Source organism: Saimiri boliviensis, chromosome 2, assembly GCF_048565385.1.
Source record: "Saimiri boliviensis isolate mSaiBol1 chromosome 2, mSaiBol1.pri, whole genome shotgun sequence".
NCBI lineage: Eukaryota > Metazoa > Chordata > Mammalia > Primates > Cebidae > Saimiri > Saimiri boliviensis.
Window position 1 is genome coordinate 42,971,568 of NC_133450.1, and position 23,069 is coordinate 42,994,636.

Consider the following 23,069-nt stretch of genomic DNA (forward strand, 5'->3'; position numbering starts at 1 on the left):
TGCGGGGTTTCTGAATTGTCCTCTGAAATTCTGTCATCTAGATGGTGAGGGTGGTCTCTTTGTTAAAAATTTAACCATCCAGACCTTAAGGCCATACAACTAATATTCCCTCTGGAATCGTAGGACCGCTCTTTGAAAGAGTTGTCCAGTTTTTAGGCCGCATTAGGTAATTTCCCGCCCAAGAGCCTGGCTTGGAAAGAATGTCGGTGTTTTCCTTCAGGTATAGGTGCCTGGGGGTCAGGGGGAGAGGGAAAGGCTAGGGGTGGAGTGGGAGGCGGGTGATCGACAGGGATAGAAATGGTGTCTCCTCCTCCCTCTGAATGCGAAATAGCCAATGAGGTGGCTCGGCCGGGCCGGCCCGGCCGCCAGTGCCATATAGTATGCAGCAACCGGAGGAGTCACGTTGGGGGAACGGCAGAAAGCAGCTATCCGTTTACACTACTTTGCTCTAGCAGCTATCTTAATGGTGACTGCGTGGCCGGGGGGAAACCTGATCGGCCAGATCCAGCCGAAACCGGGAGGGAGGGAGTGGGCTTTCCGGCGGGGGGGAGGAGGGAGGGAGACGAAGAAGGAGGAGTAAGAGAGGGGGAAAGAAAGAGGAAAAGAGTGCGAGGGAGTGAGGGAGGGAGGAAAATAAACAACAAAAAATGTCCTCTTCCTCCCCCACCGGGCAGATTGCAAGTGCGGCGGACATCAAGCAGGAGAATGGGATGGAAAGCGCCTCGGAAGGGCAGGAGGCGCACCGAGAAGTGGCGGGGGGCGCGGCGGTGGGGCTGAGCCCCCCGGCTCCAGCCCCTTTTCCCCTGGAGCCGGGGGACGCCGCCACCGCTGCCGCCAGGGTGAGTGGCGAGGAAGGGGCAGTGGCGGCGGCGGCGGCCGGAGCGGCGGCGGATCAGGTACAACTCCACTCGGAACTTCTGGGCAGGCACCACCATGCCGCCGCCGCCGCGCAGACCCCGCTGGCCTTCTCGCCCGACCACGTCGCCTGCGTGTGCGAGGCACTGCAGCAGGGGGGCAACCTGGACCGCCTGGCCCGGTTCCTGTGGTCCCTGCCCCAGAGCGACCTGCTACGTGGCAACGAGAGCCTGCTGAAGGCGCGGGCGCTCGTGGCCTTCCACCAGGGCATCTACCCCGAGCTCTACAGCATCCTCGAGAGCCACAGCTTCGAGTCGGCTAACCACCCGCTGCTGCAGCAGCTCTGGTACAAGGCGCGCTACACCGAGGCCGAGAGAGCCCGCGGCCGGCCGCTGGGAGCCGTGGACAAGTACCGGCTGCGCAGGAAATTCCCCCTGCCCCGCACCATCTGGGACGGCGAGGAGACGGTGTATTGTTTCAAGGAGAAGTCGCGCAACGCGCTCAAGGAGCTCTACAAGCAGAATCGCTACCCTTCGCCCGCGGAGAAGCGGCACCTGGCCAAGATCACCGGCCTCTCCCTCACCCAGGTCAGCAACTGGTTCAAGAACCGCCGGCAGCGCGACCGGAACCCCTCCGAGACCCAGTCCAAAAGGTGAGCGCCAACTTTCCTCCTCCTCCACCTTCCTCTCCCCCACCCCCTTCCCAGCTTTCTTTTCCTCCAAGTGCTCGCAAACATGGCGCTTACCTTCCCCACCAGCCTGGTCCGGCTGCCCACCTCTCCCCGCCCCCCACCTCGCTCCCCGGCCGGCGGCGGTGGGGGGCGGCGGAGGCGAGGGGCAGGAGGCGGGGGGACCTCCCTCCTTACCCTCCCCCTCTCCCCCCAGAAGTTTCTGGTCGCCCGCCTAGGTCTCAGTCCCCGCCCCCACCTCGGCTGGTCACTGCTGCCCGGCTTCACCCCCCCTCCCGCTGGCTTTGAAGTTGCCACCCTCTCCCCTCTTCTGGCTGAGCTAAGGAAGCCAGTGTGGACGCCGGCACCGCAGCTCTCTCCGCCGCCCGAGGCCCGCAGAGGCTGCGGGCGCCGGCCGGGGTCTGCACCTTCGCGGGGTCACACCGGGCCTTGCGCGCGCGCGCACGCTCCCGGATCCCCAGGGTTCAGCTGCCCCCCGGGCCAGCGCTGGAGGTCGCGGTGGCTGCTCTGTAGGAAAGAGAGTGTTGTGGGGCTGGCGGCGCAGAAGGGGTCTCGGAAAGTCGAGGTTTCATATGACAGAGTTAATCATTCACCCTGCCCCTGAGGTTCCCTTCGCGGCCGCGGCAACGTGGGGTGCTGGTGCGGCCCGACTCTGTCGTGTTTTGAAACCTGATTCTGAACTCCTTAGGATCGGGTTTCAGCGCAGCCGGGGTAGCAGGGCTGAAGGGCTGCTTCCTCCCTTGGTCCCCGAATGCTGCTTGGCTCCCTCCCGGTTTGGTAGTTATGGGTGGGGGGCAGGCTGGCTTACGGCGGACGGCAGCAAAGCAGTGGGGGCGCTATCAACGCACCTCCTTGCGCGCCCACCCCATTGGGTTTGAACTTTTTGACTGACAGGCTGTTTTCCCCCTCTGGTAGAAAATACCGGATTTTCCACCTTTTTTGTGCGTCTTCCCGAGTCAGACACTTGGTTTGTGCGTCTGTGTGTTTTGTTGGACGAAACAAAGTAAGGAGAAGGTCGCCTAAAGACCTGGTGTCTCCAGCCCCGCGGGGATAGGAGAGAAAGAATCCAAAAGCAGCTCGAAGGTGCTGCTCAGAGAAGGAATCTGGGAGCCAGGGATCCTGCCCGCCTGGCTCACGTGAAGGTGATCTCCCAGCGCATTCCAGAGCCGGCCTCAGCCCGCCTTTGCCGCTTCTGGGCCCCTGTGGGGGTCCGACGGCTCGGGCCCTGGCGTTCCTCGCCCACGACTGGGAGGGAGGCTCGGTGTCCTACCTGGCCCTGCCCGGTAACCAAAACAAAACGTGCACTGGGATGTGCGTGCGCCTTCCGCAGATATGCCGAGAGGTCCGGAGAAGGCGCTTCGGTTACTCGGAGCCACCTGCCCCGCGCCCACTAGAGGCCGCGGATCCCGCGCTCGGGGACCAACGGAATCCGCAGGGCCAGAGTAGAGGGTGGGGAGCGGGCCCCGCGAGCAGGCCAGCTGCCCCACCGCCTCCGCTCGCGAGCCAGGCACGCTCCCTAGGACTCCCTCATGCCCCACTGCCGGCTTCTCTGTCCCCCTGGCCCCCCTCCCCATAAACTCCACACCCCGCCCCCGGCCCAGTTGCCTCGTTTAGGCCCCTCTCCGGATCTACCTCCCACCGCACCCCCGGTGAGTCACCCTCGCAGACGGCGACGGCGGCTCAGCCTCAGCTCGTAAATCAAAGCGCTTTCTGCGCTCCTGGCCCCGCAGCCCAAAGCCCGGGTAATCCTCTCCTCTCGGCATGAAAGCGAACCGACCGCGGGGCACTGCGGAGATGTCGGATCCTATGCTGGGCCAAGTCCCGCAGCGCTTCCAAACCGCCTCTGTTCTACTCTCCTGCCCCTCCCAGCCTCAGACCAAATGGGAAACCCCCACCACTACCCACCCCCCAACCCCGATTTGGTATTTCTCCCAAGTCAGAGAGCTGAGAAACAGGGTCCTGGCTGGAACAGAGGGACCAAGGACGTTGGGGAAGGGGTCTAATAGTTAAAAGGCCTCTGAGTGACCCACACCCTTTCCCTCCCACCTCACCAGGGCACTGGATGGTGTTTGTTAAATAGGCCCCTTTGGCTTCCTTTGGATTCAAAGGCGACTGCACATAACTGTTCTTGGGTTGAAAGTGCCTTTTCCTACAACAAGGACAGCCACTTTGTTGAATGAGAGAGTTGTCAGTCTGGTGGAGTAGAAGTTTGGGAGCAGGTGAGAAAAATGATCTCTTGTTAACTAACTGACCAAAAAAGAAAAGCTGAACACTTCCCACCTCCTGCTCCTTTGGCAGTTTCATTTACCTGTGAAATAACACTAATCTGAATTGGTTTGAGAGGAGGGGAAGGAGTTCCTAAACAGGAAAGACTGACCACCTCATCTAAGGCGTTTTTTTCTTTGGTGTCAGTAGCAGCATATGTAACATTAAGGACTAGCACTTCTACACTATAAAATCAAATATACTTTTCCTCTGTAATGCTGAATTTACATCTTCCAGATCTCTGGACTTTTCTTGAATTTATTGTTATTTTAAATGATTGGGATCTGAGAGTTTATCTTTCCAGATTCTCTGGCTGGTCGGAATCTGCTGAAAGGCCTCTTAGTTTAAATAGGACTAGCAGACACCCTGCTGTGCTTTCCTTAAATACCGCTTTTAATGGATTTAGAAGCTGGTTTTCCAAACAAGTGGCACTATGTAGAATGTCATCCCCCTGACCTTCTGATCGTCTTGATTTCCCTCTCCATCCAGTGAGTCAGATGGCAACCCCAGCACTGAAGATGAATCCAGCAAGGGACATGAGGATTTATCTCCTCACCCACTCTCCAGTTCATCTGATGGCGTCACCAACCTCAGCCTTTCTGGTCATATGGAGCCAGTATATATGCAACAAATTGGAAATGCTAAGATATCATTAAGCTCTTCTGGAGTTCTGTTGAATGGAAGCTTGGTACCTGCAAGTACTTCACCTGTCTTCCTTAATGGAAATTCTTTTATTCAGGGACCCAGTGGAGTTATCCTTAATGGATTAAATGTGGGAAATACACAGGCAGTGGCACTGAATCCACCAAAAATGTCATCAAACATTGTGAGCAATGGTATATCCATGACTGACATACTGGGGTCTACCTCCCAGGATATGAAGGAATTCAAAGTCCTCCAGAGTTCTGCTGCTAACTCAGCAGCCACCACGTCCTACAGCCCCAGTGTCCCTGTCTCATTCCCAGGGCTGATACCCAGCACTGAGGTGAAAAGAGAAGGCATTCAAACAGTGGCTTCCCAGGATGGGGGCTCTGTAGTGACTTTTACTACACCAGTGCAAATTAACCAGTATGGGATTGTCCAGATCCCCAATTCTGGAGCAAACAGCCAGTTCCTTAATGGGAGCATTGGATTCTCTTCACTGCAGCTGCCCCCTGTGTCAGTGGCAGCTTCACAAGGTAAAAATCTCATTTGGTACCTTAATGCACGAGGAAATGTGTTCATCAGCTGCTGTAAGTGACTCATTTGGTGATAGCTGTAGATTGATGTTACGGTTCAGGTACCATATTAGCTGTAGAATAGCCTTGATGTGATTCTCCTCTTTCACAATACCCATGTCATATCCAGCTTGCTTTATTCCCTTTCATCATGAGGATGGGCTTTTATTTTACTAACAACTGAACGGAAAAATACAGTTCATAGCAAGTCCTGCCAATTCTACAATTACAGAAATATGATAAGTCAATCAGTGCTTACAAAATAACTCACTGCTTGACATTTTAAGATTAAAAATTAATAAAATTGCTAAGAACACAAAATTAGTCTAGCATTTGGTAAGAATGCATATACTTTACCTAAGCATTATTTATTTGACGAAAAATGCTTTAGAGAACAAGCTAAAAAGACTGGATCAATTATGTTGAATCCTGTTCCTCCTATAATTAAGACTAACATATCTAAAAGAAAATCAGAGCAATATGCAATTGGGTTTCTATCGCTTAGCACATATACTCACCCCCTAAATGTGTGAGTTTATTTATGAAGACAATAGTAAGCCTTATTTTGTATGTTTGTGGCTTTACTAACAGCAATCTTCCAGGGAAAGCACTTAAATGAAATTCAGGAAACCTAAGGCTGATATATCAGTTCTTCACTGACTTTAAGCAAGCCTAGATCCTCTATGTCATTTTCTCTTTAAAGAAATAGGAATGGTTAGAATTTGGCAGTGGAGTTTGCATAATCCCTTGAATTCAGGAGTGGTAGATGTTAATGCATGCTTGCCTTCTTGTAGGCAAATCTAAAAATCCAGATTTTTTTTTTTTTTTTTTTTTTTTTGAGACAGAGTCTGGCTCTGTTGCCCAGACTAGAGTGCCATGGCACAGTCTCGGCTCACTACAACCTCCGCCTCCAGGGTTCAAGCCATTCTCCTACCTCAGCCTTCTGAGTAGCCAAGATTACAGGTGCGCACCACCATGCGCAGCTAATCAGTAGAGACAGAGTTTCACCATGTTGGTCAGGCTGGTCTCGAACTCCTGACCTCCTGATCTACCCGCCTCGGCCTCCCCAAGTGCTGGGATTACAGGCATGAGCCACTGCACCTGGCCCCATATTTTTACAAAAGCAAAATAAGTAATTGTTGACCTTAAAAGTCTGCTTCCTATAAAATGGTTTTACAAAAAAAAAAAAAAATCAATTTATGCACAACTCTCTTGTTACCACAACTGTAGTCTATGTCAGCTTATTGAACGAATTAATGGAAAAATTGTTCTAAATTTTATTCTGTACATTTGCTTTTCTTTAGGCAAAATGGAAGTAAAACAAGACAGACTTTCAGCATATTATTCAGTTCATCATTGTTCCAACTTATGGAAAGTGTTAAGCTAAGTTACTATCCAACGTAGGGCAAAAATATGAAAACCACAGGGAAAGCCAAAGGGCTTAGTTTGATAATAATTTGATGTTGATCTAATTTCTTTTATCTCATTAGGAAAATTTCCAAACAGTAGGTCATATTTTAGAGGCAACAAATTTGAGCAGAAAAAATGAGTTAGGTATATTGAGGGAGGAGAAAAGAAGAAATACATTTAATTGTGTAATCTAGAAGAGTACTGCTGTAGAAAATTATTATGAACTAATAGCTAAGTTTTTAAATGGGACATTTCATAGGAATAAGAATCGCATTTTCAGTTAAAATAACTAAGATCAAATGACAAGGCTGTCAATCCTTAGACCATCTGGGTGAGTTGAAGGATAAGTTTAACCAGACGGTTAAGTTTAATCCAGTAAGCAACATCTCTGTATGGTATTGGGTATTGCAGTTGTCAATAAAGCATTTTAGGGATTCAGTTTTTTCTCACAGATACTGAGCCATTCTTTAAAATGTCTAGGCAAGATAGACTTACCTTTCTATAGTTGGGATTAATGTAGAAAACTAGAATATCTACCTACATCTTTTACTCACTTTACAGTCTGAGCAACAAGTTTTGTTTGTTTGTTTGTTTGTTTTTTGGCAAAGACTCACTTTCTCACCCAGTCTGGAGTACAGTGGTGCGATCTCAGCTCACTCCAACCTCTGCCTCCCGAGTTCTAGTGATTCTTTTGCCTTAGCCTCCCAAGTAGCTGGGACTACAGGCATGCATCACCACACCTGGCTAATTTTTGTATTTTTAACAGAGACGAGTTTTCGCCATGTTGGCCAGGCTGGTCTTGAACTCCTGACCTCAGGTGATTCACCCGCCTCAGCCTCCCAAAGTGCTGGGATTACAGGCGTGAGACACAGCGACCGGCTTTATTTTTTTCATACCATCATTAAAAAGTTCTATGTGGTTTTTCGGTTGGGTTTTTAATCTTGTTCTTCAATGTTTAATTCAATTGTAGTTATGCTCAAAAATCAAATTTTAGATCAAATCTTCTTTTCTCCCTTTTATATGTGTTATAATTTCTACAAATTCAGAAACACTTATATTCATTCAGTAGCAGTTGGGGAAACTATTGCATGTATTATGCTACTTATGGCTGTATAAAAAGATAACTAATCATTTTGTTCATGCATATATTGGCAAGCAATTTTATAAATAGACATGCAACAACATAAACATCTACTTGAGATTTTTTTTTTCTTTTGGCCACAAATCCACTGCCTACAAGAATCTTAAAGAGGCTGGGCACGATGGCTCACTCCTGTAATCCCAGCACTTTGGGAGGCTGAAGTGAGTGGATCACAAGGTCAGGAGTTGAAGACCAGACTGGTCAACATGGTGAAACCCTATCTCTACTAAAAAAATAAAAATTAGCCAGATGTGGTCTTGGGCACCTGTAATCCCAGCTACTTGGGAGGCTGGGGCAGAGAACTGCTTTAACCCAAGAGGCAGAGGTTGCAGTGAGCCGAGATCCTGCCACTGCATTGCAGCCTAGGTGACAGAGTAAACTCAGCAACTTGAGAGGATGAGGCAGGAGAATCACTCGAACCCACCAGCCGGAAGTTGCAGTGAGCCAAGATCATGCCATTGCACTCCAGCCTGAGCAACAAAAGCAAAAGCAAAACTCCGTCTCAAAAAAAAAAAAAAAAGAATTATAAAGCTATAAAGCATACTTAAGTTGAAGTCAGTGTTTTCAAATAAAAGGAGTTTTTTCATATGTGTGGCTTAAAACAAAAGTTTATGTTAGGGAGTAACTGAAACATACCTAGAAATGTTTTTCTTAATGCCAGTATTTCTATGATTAAACTTTGTAGTTAAATGTTTTAAAGGTGTTCACATATAGTGTCTTCTTTTTACTTAAAGACATTCCTTTGCATTTAGGGTTCTTAAAAATATTTGGAAGACATAAACAGCCCTGTGGCACTTATTTATCTTAGAGGTGATAATATAATCACAATATCCTAATAATTCAGGAAGGAAATGTTTTAGGTGAATTGATTACCTTTTAACATTGAGCTGCTCTCTCAAAAAAAGTAGTTTACTGAGTCCAGATGTGGTGTGACACGCCTATAATCCCAAGACTTTGAAAGTCCGAGGCAGGAGGTGAGCCCAGGAGTTCCAGACCAGCCAGTCTGAGCAACATAGTGAGACCTCATTTCTACAAAAAATTTAAAAATTAGCTGGGCATGGTGGTGCGTACCTGTAGTCCCAGCTCCCCGGGAGGCTGAGGTGGGAGAGATTGCCTGGACCCAGGAGATCGAGGCTGCCTGAGCCACATTCACGTAATCCCAGTACTTTAGGAGGCCAAGGCTGGTGGATCACTTGAGCTCAGGAGTTCGAGAACAGCCTGGCCAACATGGTGAAACCCCATCTTTACTAAAAATACAAATATTAGCCAGGCATGGTGACATGCGTTTGTATTCCCAGCTACTCAGAGGTTGAAGCAGAATTATCTCTTGAACCTGGCAGGGGAAGGTTGCAGTGAGCAGAAATCGTGCCACTGCACTCCAGCCTGGGTGACAGAGCAAGACTCTGCCTCCAAAAAAAAAAAAAAAAAAAAAAAAAAATCAAAGAACTTACTAAACATCTAATTTAAGATCAGGGCCGGGCGCGGTGGCTCAAGCCTGTAATCCCAGCACTTTGGGAGACCGAGGCGGGTGGATCACAAGGTCAAGAGATCGAGACCATCCTGGTCAACATGGTGAAACCCCGTCTCTACTAAAAATACAAAAAATTAGCTGGGCATGGTGGCTCGTGCCTGTAATCCCAGCTACTCAGGAGTCAGAGGCAGGAGAATTGCCTGAACCCAGGAGGCGGAGGTTGCGGTGAGCCGAGATCGTGCCATTGCACTCCAGCCTGGGTAACAAGAGCGAAAGTCCATCTCAAAAAAAAAAAAAAAAAAAAAAAAAAAAAATCAAGATAAATAGCCCACCTATTACAAGAGTCCCCCGAAAGACCATATTTGAGGTCCTAGATTACCTAATTGCTATCATCTGGTGCCTATGTAAAGACTCAGGAAAAAAAGGGTTTTATTTGATGGTAGTGGAAGTCCAGTTCATCTACATTGCCTGAGTGATCTGATTTGAACATCTCAGCTTTGTACTTAACATTTCTTTTTCTACTTCTGGTCTCTATAGACCATTATTCTGAGAGCTTCAAAAGATACAAACCTTTTAGAGAAGCATTAGCTCTGATCCTTTATGTAAATCTGTATTTTAAAAAGCACATTTCATATTACCATTAATTGTTCCTATTACTACAACACTGCAAATTCAGAACTGGCACAACAAAAGAAAACAAAAGCGTTTGAATGTTTTGTTGACTTGACATTACTTTATGGCTAGTTTGGTTACAAGTTTATGGCAACTTGTCTGTACAGGTTTATATGGTTAAGTTTTAACCACCAGGGTAACTCATTTTATGTGGTATTTTCTACATTGCCATTTATTTATATTTTATGTCAGTTACTGAACAGTCAGTCCTGAATGAAGGCATTTCATTTTGCATTTGTATCTTCTGGTTATACCTGTCAGGGCTAGCAATAACTTTCGACTAATTAAGAGATGTCGCCGGGTGCAAAGTGCCTGTAATCCCAGCACTTCGGGAGGCCGAGGCAGGTGGATCACGAGGTCAAGAGATCGAGACCATCCTGGCCAACATGGTGAAACCCCATCTCTACTAAAAATACAAAACATTAGCTGGGCATGGTGGCGCGTGCCTGTAATCTCAGCTACTCAGGAGGCTGAGGCAGGAGAATTGCCTGAACCCAGAAGGCGGAGGTTGCAGTGAGCCGAGATCGTGCCATTGCACTCCAGCCTAGGTAACAAGAGTGAAACTCGGTCTCCAAAAAAAAAAAAAAAAAAAAGAAGAAGAGAGATGTCAAGTTGTTAATGATGAAACAGAAACTTGACTGAATCAGAACTTAGGAAAAAATTTTCCCCCCCCACAGTTGGCTTCTAACTAGTAATTCTCAATCCCTCTCTGTCATCAGAATTGCTTGGGAAGGTGGGTACTCTAGAAACCCAGTTCCCACCATTACTCAATATTCCCGTGTAACAAACATGCACACATGCCCCCTGAATCTAATTTTTTTAAAGAAAGAGAAATAATAGGCAACAGAATCTTTTTCGTGTTATATCCTCAAGACCATTGGAGGTCATGAGACATAAAAAGTAATCGTTTGGAAGTCACCGTGTTTCCTAAGAAGCTGATGAAAGATGGCGAACATAGGCACACCTGTGACTCAGGAATGCAATTAGTTTTTTTTGGCTGTGTTGTTGTGGTTACACATAAAATAAAAGACGTCTCTATATAAAAATATATATATATGTATTTACTTGGGGGGTAAAAACAACTGTTCTAAGATGTATTAAGTCACACCTTCAAGAAGTAGAGCCTGGGAATCTATAGTTTTAAGTGTTCAAGGTAATGCTGAACCAGAATTGGGCTAAATTATTGTATGGAAGTGTTGCTTTTTTATAGATACTGTACCTGAGAAAAAAACCCATGTGTGTATAACTTTTTTACTTTCCCTATCACTTCCACCAATGATAATCAGTACTTTATTTTTTCTAGGTAATATTTCAGTAAGTTCAAGCACTTCAGATGGGAGCACATTTACAAGTGAGTCGGCCACAATCCAGCAAGGAAAGGTTTTCTTGAGCTCTCTTGCTCCCAGTGCAGTGGTATACACGGTTCCTAATTCAGGCCAGACTATAGGATCTGTGAAACAGGAAGGCTTGGAGAGGAGCCTGGTATTTTCTCAGTTGATGCCTGTCAATCAGAATGCACAAGTAAATGCAAACCTATCTTCTGAAAACATCTCGGGGAGTGGCCTCCATCCACTGGCCTCCTCGTTAGTTAACGTATCTCCAACTCACAGCTTTTCCCTCAGTCCCCCTACACTACTAAATCCCACCGAGCTAAACCCTGACATTGCCGATAGCCAGCCAATGTCTACACCAGTGGCAAGCAAATCTACTGTGACATCTGTTAGCAACAGTAACTATGCAACTCTTCAGAACTGCTCCCTTATTACTGGTCAAGACCTAATGTCAGTCCCTATGACTCAGGCTGCCCTTGGGGAAATAGTTCCTACAGCTGAAGACCAGGTAGGTCACCCCTCCCCAGCAGTGCATCAGGATTTTGTCCGAGAACATCGTTTGGTTCTGCAATCGGTAGCTAACATGAAAGAGAATTTCTTACCAAATTCTGAGAGCAAAGCAACAAGTAGCTTAATGATGCTGGACTCTAAATCCAAGTATGTCCTAGATGGCATGGTTGATACTGTCTGTGAAGACCTGGAAACAGACAAAAAAGAGCTTGCCAAGCTCCAGACTGTCCAGTTGGATGAAGATATGCAAGACTTATAAACTTTATTTCCTCCTCACCTCTTTTTGGCATCAGCGGCAAATCTTTTCATGAAGCCTCAAGGACACAACACGTTTTCCCATTTAAAGGAAAACACTCTAGTTTTGCAAGTATATGCATACAAGAGACTTTAGGTTGATCTGCATGAAGATCACACTTAAGTATACAAGAGTAGAACTGCATTATTGCAGCCTTTTTTTCACTTATAATGTTCTCTTTTAAATAGATGGAGACAGAGGAACAAGACGAAATGTGTCAAGTCAAAGTGAATCATTTAGTTGACTCAATATAACTCTAAGGTCAAAATGGAACTTGATAGTTTTTAAAATTAAAAATGTATACACCTAACATAGAAAATTAAAGATAGCTGCAGACCATTAGAAATAATACAATTGTTTTTGTTTACTTTTACTTCATGGGCATTGAAAGGTTAAGAAACATAAATGGTACGTATTTTTAAAGTTAGGTAGCATACACACACACACACACACACACACACACACACACACCCCTCTCGTTTTCAGCATTTTTAAAGAAAGTCTTGGGTTAAGTCTCAACACATTTCCAAATGTGATTTCTAATAGCTCAGTGTGGCTGAGAAAGTTTGGAACTCCACTAAAAACTCTGAAACTTCAGTGTGAATGTAAATATATCAGTTCTGTAAGCAGGATTTGAGTAATTACAGTGAATTTTATTTATACTGTATATGTTTCTCTTCAGGCGCTATGAACTGAAAAATGTTTTCTTACTGTTTAATTTATTTTTATTGTTTGAACAGGAAGTGAACACAGTTGTTTTCCAACAAAGTTATACTTTTTGTAGGATTTTTAAAATAATGATTTTTACCAGGAATCTATTAAGGTCAATATTAATAACACTGAAACAGGAAATCTAACTCCCAATATTGGAATTTTGCTACTTTTTTTCACATCCTTGTTCTTTATTTAGCAACTCTCCAATTCATTTAAATATGTTTTCTATGGAATTCTATGTGCCTTTTTACCTTGTGGCCTTTTATTAGTAGTAAGGTACAGAAGTGTCAACAGAAGCACTGATGGTTCTTTTCTACTCTCTCTCTAACAGGGTTAATTTCACCACAAAATTGCTTTCAATCTGAAGAACTTAAGTTTCACTAAATATTATATATGATGTTTATTACACAAATGGATAAACAACTAATCATTGTGGATGCTTTTCATTATAAGGAAAATAATAAAGTTACAGATACCATGTAAAAGCGATTATACAGGCTATGAAAACCATTTCAAAGTAAAGAAAATATGTAAATTCTATTAAGCAAAATTCTTTCCTGTTGAAACTTAGTTCTAAATGTTTTGAATCAGTTGTTACACTCTGACACATGACTGTTGTTTGCACTATATTGTCATGTCTTCTTTAAAAGTAAATATTTTGGGTTTCTCTAAGAAGCTTGTTTAATAATGTAAGCTGTGGCTATAGTTTTATCAGGACTCTGAACACAGATGTAACAATGCAAATTTATGTAGTAAGTAAAGTTACTGTCTAGTCTCTGAAAAGCAAGAAAAGTGAGAAAATAATTTCTTCAGAGATAACTTAAAGTTGCTGAACATAAAAATGTTAGCACATCTTGCTTTTTTCTATGATTAGAACAAAGAGCCCACTCTAGTTCTCTACACATCAATCAACCAAGCATGTTGAATAAGGGACATAGGGATTTAACTTAAGTTATTACAAATTGGATTTGCAGGTATATATGAAGACCCCTATGAAGAATTCCTCTCCCATCATTTTGATAAAGAACTACATCATTTTTTTATGGAATTGGTGAATGTTTCTAAACTGCTGATACTACATGTTTTTTGTTTTGTTTTACAAGTCAGGTGTTTCAGAGTTCTTTTCTACTCTACTACTACTTATACAGCTTGTTTTTTCTTTGGGTGTGTGCTGATCTTGTTACTGAGATTAATTACATGGCTCTGTAGTGTAGTTTACGTGAAAATGATGTTTTCCACTTGATTGCTGCAGATATCAAGAGTTTGTTAATTACTTTCAAATACTCATTGAATAAGAGAAATGGGAAGGTTTTTAAAGTTATATATGCTACATATACATAACTGGAAATGTTTTATATGTTTTCCCAAAATACAATAAGCCTCTCTTTTATTCAGCGTTCTTCCTCTTTTCTCCCTTACGAAAAAGAAAAGATAGCACAAAACTTAAGACTTACCTAGGAAACCTATTCATACTCCCACCATGATGTAATTATAACCCTACAATTACTTCAGGTAGCTATACAATATACCAGGTAAGAATCAATGCATATTGGAAAGAACTTACTGTTCTTTTCTACTATTTCAATAAAATAAGGGCCAGTTGGTGTGTAGCCCATGTATATGTGAATGGAGTAAGATAAACCCCATGATCTCCTTGCACAAAATTGCAAATGTCTTTTGCCATACCAAGGGCCAGACACAGAACCCTTGGAGTTCATATGGCAGAATTTCCCTCTTACATAAACCAATGCTTGAAGATGCTGCAAATGACCCTCTAATGATCCCTGAAGATCAAAATAGGGGTAAATAACTCCCTGCAAAACCCAATCCATGCTGCTGGCTGTGGGATTTTTGGTGTAAGCCTATCTATGCACTCTATCAGCCAGAATTTGGCATTTAGCTCTTAGTTAAATCTAGTAAAGGACAGTCTATTGTTTAAAGAGAAGGTGCAATTGTTCCTCAATCAAGCAAGAGCACCTGTGTTGAAATGCTTTATATCTCATGTATATTTATAGTAATGAAAAGACTTCTTGAATTGTACACGTTTCAGTGCCTTTCTAGTGTTACGAAAGGCAGGTAGATATTATAGCCATAGGTAAGAATCCATAGTTAAAGTGCACACTGACCTTAAATCTCCCTGTATATGCCTTGTATCTTGCATGTTAAAAGTTGGATTATTGGGCATGCATGGCAGCCTGCCCTGCTACATGCTAGACAAGTGCATTTAGCATATAGCCACAAGTTCTTCATTCTCTAAAATGTTTTGACAGATCATCTCATAATAAAAATAATTCAAGGAAACTATGGGTAAAAGAATTACATTTCACCAAGGATGTTTTAAACTCTTAGTAAAACTTAGATAATAGAGCTTAGCAGTTACTTTGTATCTAACTGATACATTTCATGTTCATTTACCACCATACATTTTATTAATCAAAATTATATAGCATGTGACTCTTTTGGCTTTCAGGGTTCTCAAAAAAATTTATTCTTTTGTTGCATGTACTGTATGTTTAGAAGCAACCAGTTATATACTCAATATGGTTTTACTGTGCCTTACACAAAGAGAAACTCTATACAGAATGTATATCATGGGGTGGGGTAACAGAGTCTTTACTGCACTGTTAGGTGATGGCACACAGAGCATGTCCCAGAACATTTCTGTGCTTAATTACCCAACCAAAGAGATCTAAAGTATGTATGTTGTACTGTAATGGGGGTTTAATGCCTGGACAATTAAGTGTTTTATTTGTTTTCTGAAATGATGTGAACTTATTTTTCTAAACACTATGCTAAATAAACTTTATATTTATACATACCTTGCAGTGAAAATTATTTGGGGAATATCGTGTGTGTGTATGTGTTTTTTAATAAGAGTAACCCATCTTAATCGAAAAGAAACAAGAAATAACATTGGTTTTATTTATCCGTAGAAAAGCGAAGAAGAGGAAGGGAAAAAACAAACATTTCCAAGGCTGACAAATAGTTATGTGGCCAATTGGCATGATTTTGGAAAAATAATCTTTGTCGGTCTTTGTGCAGAATTATGCAATTAACTGTACTGCATACTCAGAGGTAAATTATTAGACTGCATCCTCCATAAAAGGAAGAAGTGTACCTTCTCCTTCCCCGCCTTCTTTTTGGCCCAAGAGATGAATGTGATGTTTGGCACACAGCAGTTACTCTGTAGGGCTTAATGGAATTAAATTGAAGGGTCCAAAGACCTCCTATTTTCAACCTTATTCAAAGAGCTCAGTATCACCCATCCCTAGGGCACTGCCTTTAGCCAGTCTGGTACCACCACAGTTGGGTCCAGCAATAGTTTCACTGAAAGTAACAAGTAGAAAGGCGTTGTTGCTGACTATGTAGAAAATTTGGCCTTGACACAGTTTGGTCGTAATTCAAAAATTACATGACATCTGATTTTCTATGCTTCTTACACTGAAAGGAAGGGGAGGCTAATAAACTAGATTGGAAGCCAACTGTACAATTCTGCAAAACCAGTTAAAGCCATCAATTTCAGATATTATCTCTAGACTTTTATATTCTTGTCATTCTGCTCATTTATTTAGCAATTTTATATGTAAGTAAACCTTACCAGTTAACATGAACAATGTTTCAGTCAATGAGTTTAGGGTCCCAGTCATGGAGTGGTTACATTTTAGAACATTAACCAAACAAAGATTTTTAAACATTTGACAAGATTATTGCTCTACTTAAAACATTGTGACTCTTCAGAAACTAGCAAATTAAACAAAAACCCTCAATGGGAATTCAAGGCCCTCAGCTATATGGTTTCTATCCCACTTGTTCACTTGCCCTTAAGAAACAATAAATGGGCCAAGTACAATGACTTAGGCCTGTAATCTCAGCACTGTGGGAGGAAGAGGCAGGAGGTGGAGGATCACTTGAGCCTAGGAGGCTGCAGTGAGCTAGAGTGGTGCAATTGCACTCCAACCTGGCTGACAGCAAAATCTTGTATCAAAAAAAAAAAAAAGAAAGAAAGAAAAGCAAAGAAACAATAAATAAAAATTTACCTTTGCATATCACCATTTCCAATACAGCAGATAGTAAATAAATAATAAGACACATTCAGATAATGGTCAGTCAGTGTTATATAACAAGGAGTAATAAGATTGAGAATGTGAAATGGTGGAGTGGGAGACATACATTAGATTGGTCAAGGAAGTTCTCTGAGGAAGTAACGTTTCAGCGGAGGTAATTGAATCAAGAGAGGAAGCCAGCCAGTAAGACCTAGAAAAGGGCATTCCAGACATAGAGAACAGCAGGTGCAAAGGCCCTGAGGGAGGGACAGAGGGTCTGGATTACAGGGTTAACTCTAGGGGTCATGTGATAAATCTTGTTAGAGAGGTAGGCAAGGGTAGATCACAGGTAGAGCTTTATCGGTCTCAAATAGTTTGAATTTGAGTCTGAGAAGCCACTCATGGCTTGTAAGCAAAGAGTAATATAACATGATTTACACTTTAAAAATGTTGCCATGGCTCATCCGGAGAATTGAGTTGCAGGAGGCAGGAGAGCCAGAACTAGGAAACTATTGCAATGGTGTCCTGAGCTGTCAGACAGGAAATATTTCAGGAGCTCTTGAACTGCACGGAGGGCAGTTTGCCCTCCAACTGCCTCCAGACTTTTGTGCTCTGCAAGACTTAATGTCTATGCTGCTGCCTGCTGTTAGCCAAAGCCACTTACTGCTACTGAGGATGATTGTTGCAGCCTGAACCTGTCTCCTGGGCTCCAGGGTGGTAGATCTAGCTCCCTAATAGATACCTTCAAAATGTCCCAGTCTACCTAAGATTCTACACGGAAAAGTAAACTCATCTCCCTAAGCCTGCCCCGCTCTGTGTTGCTCATTTTAGCAACATTTATTCACCCAGATGGCCAGATAAGACATCTGGGATTCACTCTGGAGTCTTCTTTCCCTTCCTTCTCCCCACCTTTATCAGATCACAAGTCTATCCAAGTCTGCTCTTATTCTGTCTCTTGACTCAGTTTCTTCTTCTCCATTACTACGGTTACTCCTATACTTTACGTATTTATCATTTCTCTACTGAATTATTGCAACTGCTTTCTACACAGTATCCCAGTGTCTGGTCCTCATTTTGGCCACATAACAACTATATCCAAATGGAACTTTCAGAATTTAAGACTTAACCCAGCCTCGTTTTCCACTTTAAAACCTTCCATGGCTCTTCATTGCCTATGAAATACTGTTTAAACCCTTCACCATACAAAGTCTCCTTGATCCCATCCCTGCCTCTCTGCCTCGTCACATCTCTAGCCATATGAAACAGTGTCCCAAAGGAATCAGATTCTTTCATAACAACCCAATCCCCAAGACTCACTCAATGTCACATCTTCAGGAAGCCTTTGTCTTATTCTCACAAGTAGAATTGTGCGTAGCCCATTTTGTGATTAGACAGGGATTTGTATCTTCCTTTAGTGTGGCACTAATCATACCACTGTAAGTTCATGTTTGCCTCTTTACATGTTTTAGTTTCTCCAGCATTTATTATTATGCATGGGGCATAGTAGATACTTAAAAATTACTTGTTGAATGAATAGTGATGGTAACAGTAATCCATTCCTTTAAATCATTTCATTGCTATGGATTAGGGAACTATATTGCTAAACTGGGTAAAATATTATCCCTACGTAGAGCACAAAAATAAATCAGTACATTTTGGAGTGGACCCTGAGAGTGGTTCCTCAAATATTTTAATATTAGTGAATGGCCTTTAAGGTAATTATTTTCATTAGTACTCCAAGGTTTTTCCACTTAACATGCAAGTTTAAAGCTGTGTTCCAGATGACAGAGGTTGGCTAACGATTGTCAGACAAATGGGACATTAACAAAAATGTACTTACTGAGCTTTTAAAAAAAATTTTTTTTTAGCATTTTTTAGACCAATGTTTCAAAATACCAGTGATGTACAGAAAAGCTATTTATACTTATGTATCTATAAACTTTCTAAACATTTTCTCTGTGGGTATATCCACATTATTTGCATTTGAACTAACCAGATATCTAAAGAGTCGATGAGGAATAGTAAATGAAACATAGAAGTAGACATCAAGAAACCTAGATTCTAATTAGCCTTGAGACTTAGGAACTATCAGTTCACCTCATGGACCCTTATTTTTTCTGTGAAATGGGTATGTTAGATATTATTATAAGATATGAGAAAAAAAAAGGGTTTAATAAAATTCATTTACCCCTACAGAGTTAAGTTCAAATCAATTACAGAGGGGAAGTACATGGTGATCTGCTAAGAGATGCAAATGAAAGATTAAATAATGAGGATGGAGTCAGCAACCTGTGACCCACCAGGATTATTTAGAGGTGTACAGCTAGGTGAGGCCGGTCTGGCTCTACACTTGTCCACCTCCTTCATCTGTATCCATTTTGCCCCCTAATGGGTCTGTCATTTCCTCAAGCATTGTGGCCCACCTCCCTAAGTGCCTTAAGCGATAACACTGATGTTGATGGTTAACAGTTTAAGATATGATTATCCCAATCCTCCACCCTAGAGTAATTTACTATTTTTTTTTTTTTTTTTAGGTAGAGTCTTGCTCACAGCAACCTCTGCTCCCCAGGTTCAAGTGATTCTCCTGCCTCAGCCTCCCGAATAGTTGGGATTACAGGCACCCACCACCACGCCTGGCTAAGTTTCGTATTTTTACTAGAGACAGGGTTTTGCCATGTTGGCCAGGCTGGTCTTCAACTCCTGACCTCAGGTGATCCACCTGTCTCAGCCTCCCAAAATGCTAGGATTATAGGCATGAGCCACCGCATCTGGCTGTAATTTACATTTTTAAGGAAGGCTTTTAAAGACACGCACAAGAGGAACCAAGCTGTAATAATAGCTGGTAAATTGTGGATTAGTAAAATTGAGCAAGGAGTAATATGATTTACACTTTAAAATGTAAATAAAAGCCAGTTATTCCCACTGAGGATTTTTCCCTATTTCTAAGTGCAGCAAAGTGTGTGTGTGTGCGTGTGTGTGTGTGTGTGTGTGTGTGTATGTGTGTGTACTTAGGGGACTGGGAGAGAAGGATAGATAAGGGGAGAGGCAGAGAGACTGTCATCCTTTATCCATTTCCTTTTTTGTGTGCTCCACTTCCTTACTGGGTATCAAGGCCCAGGCAGTAAAATCTAAGCTGTTGGAGCCTCAGAAAGCAATTAACAGTGTAGTTTCCCCGACACCTATCTAATCCACAGCCTGACAAAATTCCCTTCCAGATGATTTCTGTGTTAAAAAGATAAGTCATTAGCTATAATGAAACCATAAAAACTAGCCACGAGTCATAGAAAGGCAAGGGTTGTTTGGTTGTGGTTTTTTGGTGTTTGTTGTTTAAGTTGTGAATTACTTAGGAGATATGCCAAAGGAAAACCAAAAATAAATTTTGTTGAAAATTAGGAAACATAATGAATTTTGTATTCACTTTATTTATTTAAAAAGTACATTCTTGCCTGTGTTCTTTATCAAATGAACAACCTTAGCTTGGTATGAGTGCATTACTCATTACTCAGCAAATTGATTTTATTAACACTAAATAAGAATGAGGACGAATTCAATCCTGCCCCTGCATGAATAATCATCAGGGGTCTTAATCTTAAAAAATGTTGGAGGGCCAGGTGCGGTGGCTCATGCCTGTAATCCCAGCACTTTGGGAGGCCATCGCAGGTGGATCACTTGGGGTCAGGAGTTCAAGACTAGCCTGACCAACATGGTGAAACCCTGCCTCTACTAAAAATACAAAATTTGGCCAGATGCTATGGCTGACACCTGTAATCCCAGCACTTTGGGAGGTCGAAGCGAGCGGATCACGAGGTCAGGAGATCGAGACCATCCTGGTCAACATGGTGAAATTCCGTCTCTACTAAAAATACAAAAATTAGCTGGGCATGGTGGCCCACACCTGTAGTCCCAGCTATTCAGGAGGCTGAGACAGGATAATTGTTTGAACCTGGGAGGCGGAGGTTGCTGTGAGCCGAGATCCTGCCATTGCACTCCAGCCCGGGTAACAAGAGTGAAACTCCGTCTCAAAAACAAACAAACAAAAAAACAAAAAACTTAGTTGGGTCTGGTGTGGACACCTGTAACCCCAGCTACTCAGGAGGCTGAGGCAGGAGAATTGCTTGAACCTGAGAGGCAGAGGTTGCAGTCAGCCAAGATTGTGCCACTGCACTCCAGCCTGGGTGACATGGTGAGACTCTGTCTCAAAAAGCGGGGGGAGGGAAGATGTTGGAGTGTTTTATCCCAATTACACTAAACAGATTTTACTAAATCTCTTCAACAAACACACACTAGATTTAAGAATACATGCAATCTCACCTAATAAGAGTCCTTACTTTTATTCTCATTATAGTCATTCTCTGATATCTTAACAAACACATATCTGACTTTCTGAGAATGAGCACAAATTTTTATATAAGGTAGCAAACTGGCAGTATTGTTAATACTGAGTTCTCAGTATTATAGTGAAACTATGTTAATACAGAATTTGTGTTATTTCAAGGAGAAATGAATTAGGCTAAAACTTACCTTTAACTATTTTATTTGAAATGGTGTATATTAATAACATAGATTGCCAGGCGTGGTGGCTCAAGCCTGTAATCCCAGCACTTTGGGAGGCCGAGGCGGGCAGATCACAAGGTCAAGAGATCGAGACCATCCTGGTCAACATGGTGAAACCCCGTCTCTACTAAAAATACAAAAAATTAGCTGGGCATGGTGGCGCGTGCCTGTAATCCCAGCTACTCAGGAGGCTGAGGCGGGAGAATTGCCTGAACCCAGGGGGCAGAGGTTGCGGTGAGCCAAGATCGCGCCATTGCACTCCAGCCTGGGTAACAAGAGCGAAACTCCGTCTCACACACACAAAAAAAATAATAACAACAACAACAAAAAAAAACCATAGATTAAACATATAGACAATATCATTCAAGACCAGCCTGACCAACATGGTGAAACCCTGCCATGTTGGTCCATATTTAAAGTAACTAAAGTGGGAACACTTTATCAAACATCTTAAATCCCTTGGAAACCCTCTCAAACACAGAGGCCATTGATTGCTAAATAATTTCTCTCTGTTTATCATGCAAATCTATTAAAACATTTTCTGGGTTTTTTTGAGATAGAATTTCACTGTTGTTGCCCAGGCTGGAGTGCAATAGCGCCATCTTGGCTCACTGCAATCTCTGCCTCCCAGGTTCAAGCCAATCTCCTGCCTCAGCCTCCCAAGTAGCTGGGAATACAGGCATGCACCACAATGCCCAGCTAATTTTGTGTTTTTAGTAGAGACAGGGTTTCTCCAGGTTGGTCAGGCTGATCTCAAATCCCGACCTCAGGTGAGTGGCCCACCTCAGTGTCCCAAAGTGCTGGGATTACAGGCATGAGCCACCACGCCTGGCCCATGAAAATATTTTCTAAGTTATTATATGCCCTATAAATGAAAGTGCCTTTTTCTTTTAAAAGACAGAGGCCCACCCTGTTGTGCAGGCTTCAGTGCAGTGGCATAATCACAGGTCACTGTAGCAATCCCCACAGGTGTGCGCCACCACATCTGGCTAATTTTTTTTTTAAGAGATAGGGTCTCACCATGTTGTCCACACTGGTGTTGAACTTCTGGCCTCAAGCAATCCTCCTGCCTCAGCCTCCTAAAGTCCTGGGATTACAGGCAAGAATCACCATGCCCAGATAAAACTGCTTTTTAATTTATTTCTGTAATTCAAAATGTTTACTTAATTCATACTGATAGACCTCTTTTCAGTCTTTCTTAGTTGGATTTCTCCATGAAAACTGTTAGATACATCTGTAAATCAAAGTAATTATTATGAGGAAAAGGAAATAGTTAAGTGCAATCTTTGATACACTGTCCTAAATCTGACCTTAAATACCTGATGATCATATTACTTGACATGCATGCTTCCCAGAGGTCTGAGTAAACATAAGTCACATATATTCCCCAAACATTTTCACTGATGTAAAGAATCTGGCAACATTCAATGGATATTTGAGCTCTCAAGTGCTACCTGATAAAGCCCAAATCTTGTCAATGCCAATGCATTTGTACATAAAAAACCAGGCCTCTGATTGGGCTTAGTTGTGTGACTTGTCTCGGATGATGAAATGTGAGCCAATATAATGTCTAATCAAAGCCTTTAGATTTGCTTCTGTGGGTTCATTTAACTTGCTGCCTTAGAGATTCCATTTTCTTGTACTTTGGCACAACCCTGGGTACCTCTTAGCTGCAGGATGTGAGACACGTGCAGCAGACCTGAACCCAACACACAGCTCAAAGCACAGCCAACCCAGCTGTCCCTGAAATCCAGAGGTGAGGGAAAAAAATGTTTATGTAAGGCATTAAAATATTTATGATTATTTGTTATGTAGCAATATTGCAGTAATAACTAATATACACAGAAATGAGATAATCAAATTTGTTGGACATAATCCAGTGACCTTCTAATCTGCCTAGAGT

The 23,069-nt window shown here is 43.0% G+C and overlaps 1 protein-coding gene across 2 annotated transcripts; it reads left to right on the forward strand.

Annotated features, from left to right (window-relative positions):
• The first annotated feature begins 397 nt into the window (after positions 1–397).
• Positions 398–15,387, forward strand: SIX4 (SIX homeobox 4). Of its 2 annotated transcripts, XM_003924402.3 has the most exons (4): positions 398–466; positions 675–1,507; positions 4,298–4,986; positions 11,023–15,387. In XM_003924402.3, exons 1-4 carry the CDS (start codon positions 464–466, stop codon positions 11,817–11,819), a joined length of 2,322 nt encoding a protein of 773 aa, XP_003924451.1. In that variant the 5' UTR covers positions 398–463; the 3' UTR covers positions 11,820–15,387. The 2 variants fall into 2 exon arrangements, with proteins under 2 accessions (XP_003924451.1, XP_010333436.1); XM_010335134.2 differs by lacking the exon at positions 398–466 and having other exon boundaries at positions 570–1,507.
• The last annotated feature ends 7,682 nt before the right edge of the window (positions 15,388–23,069 follow it).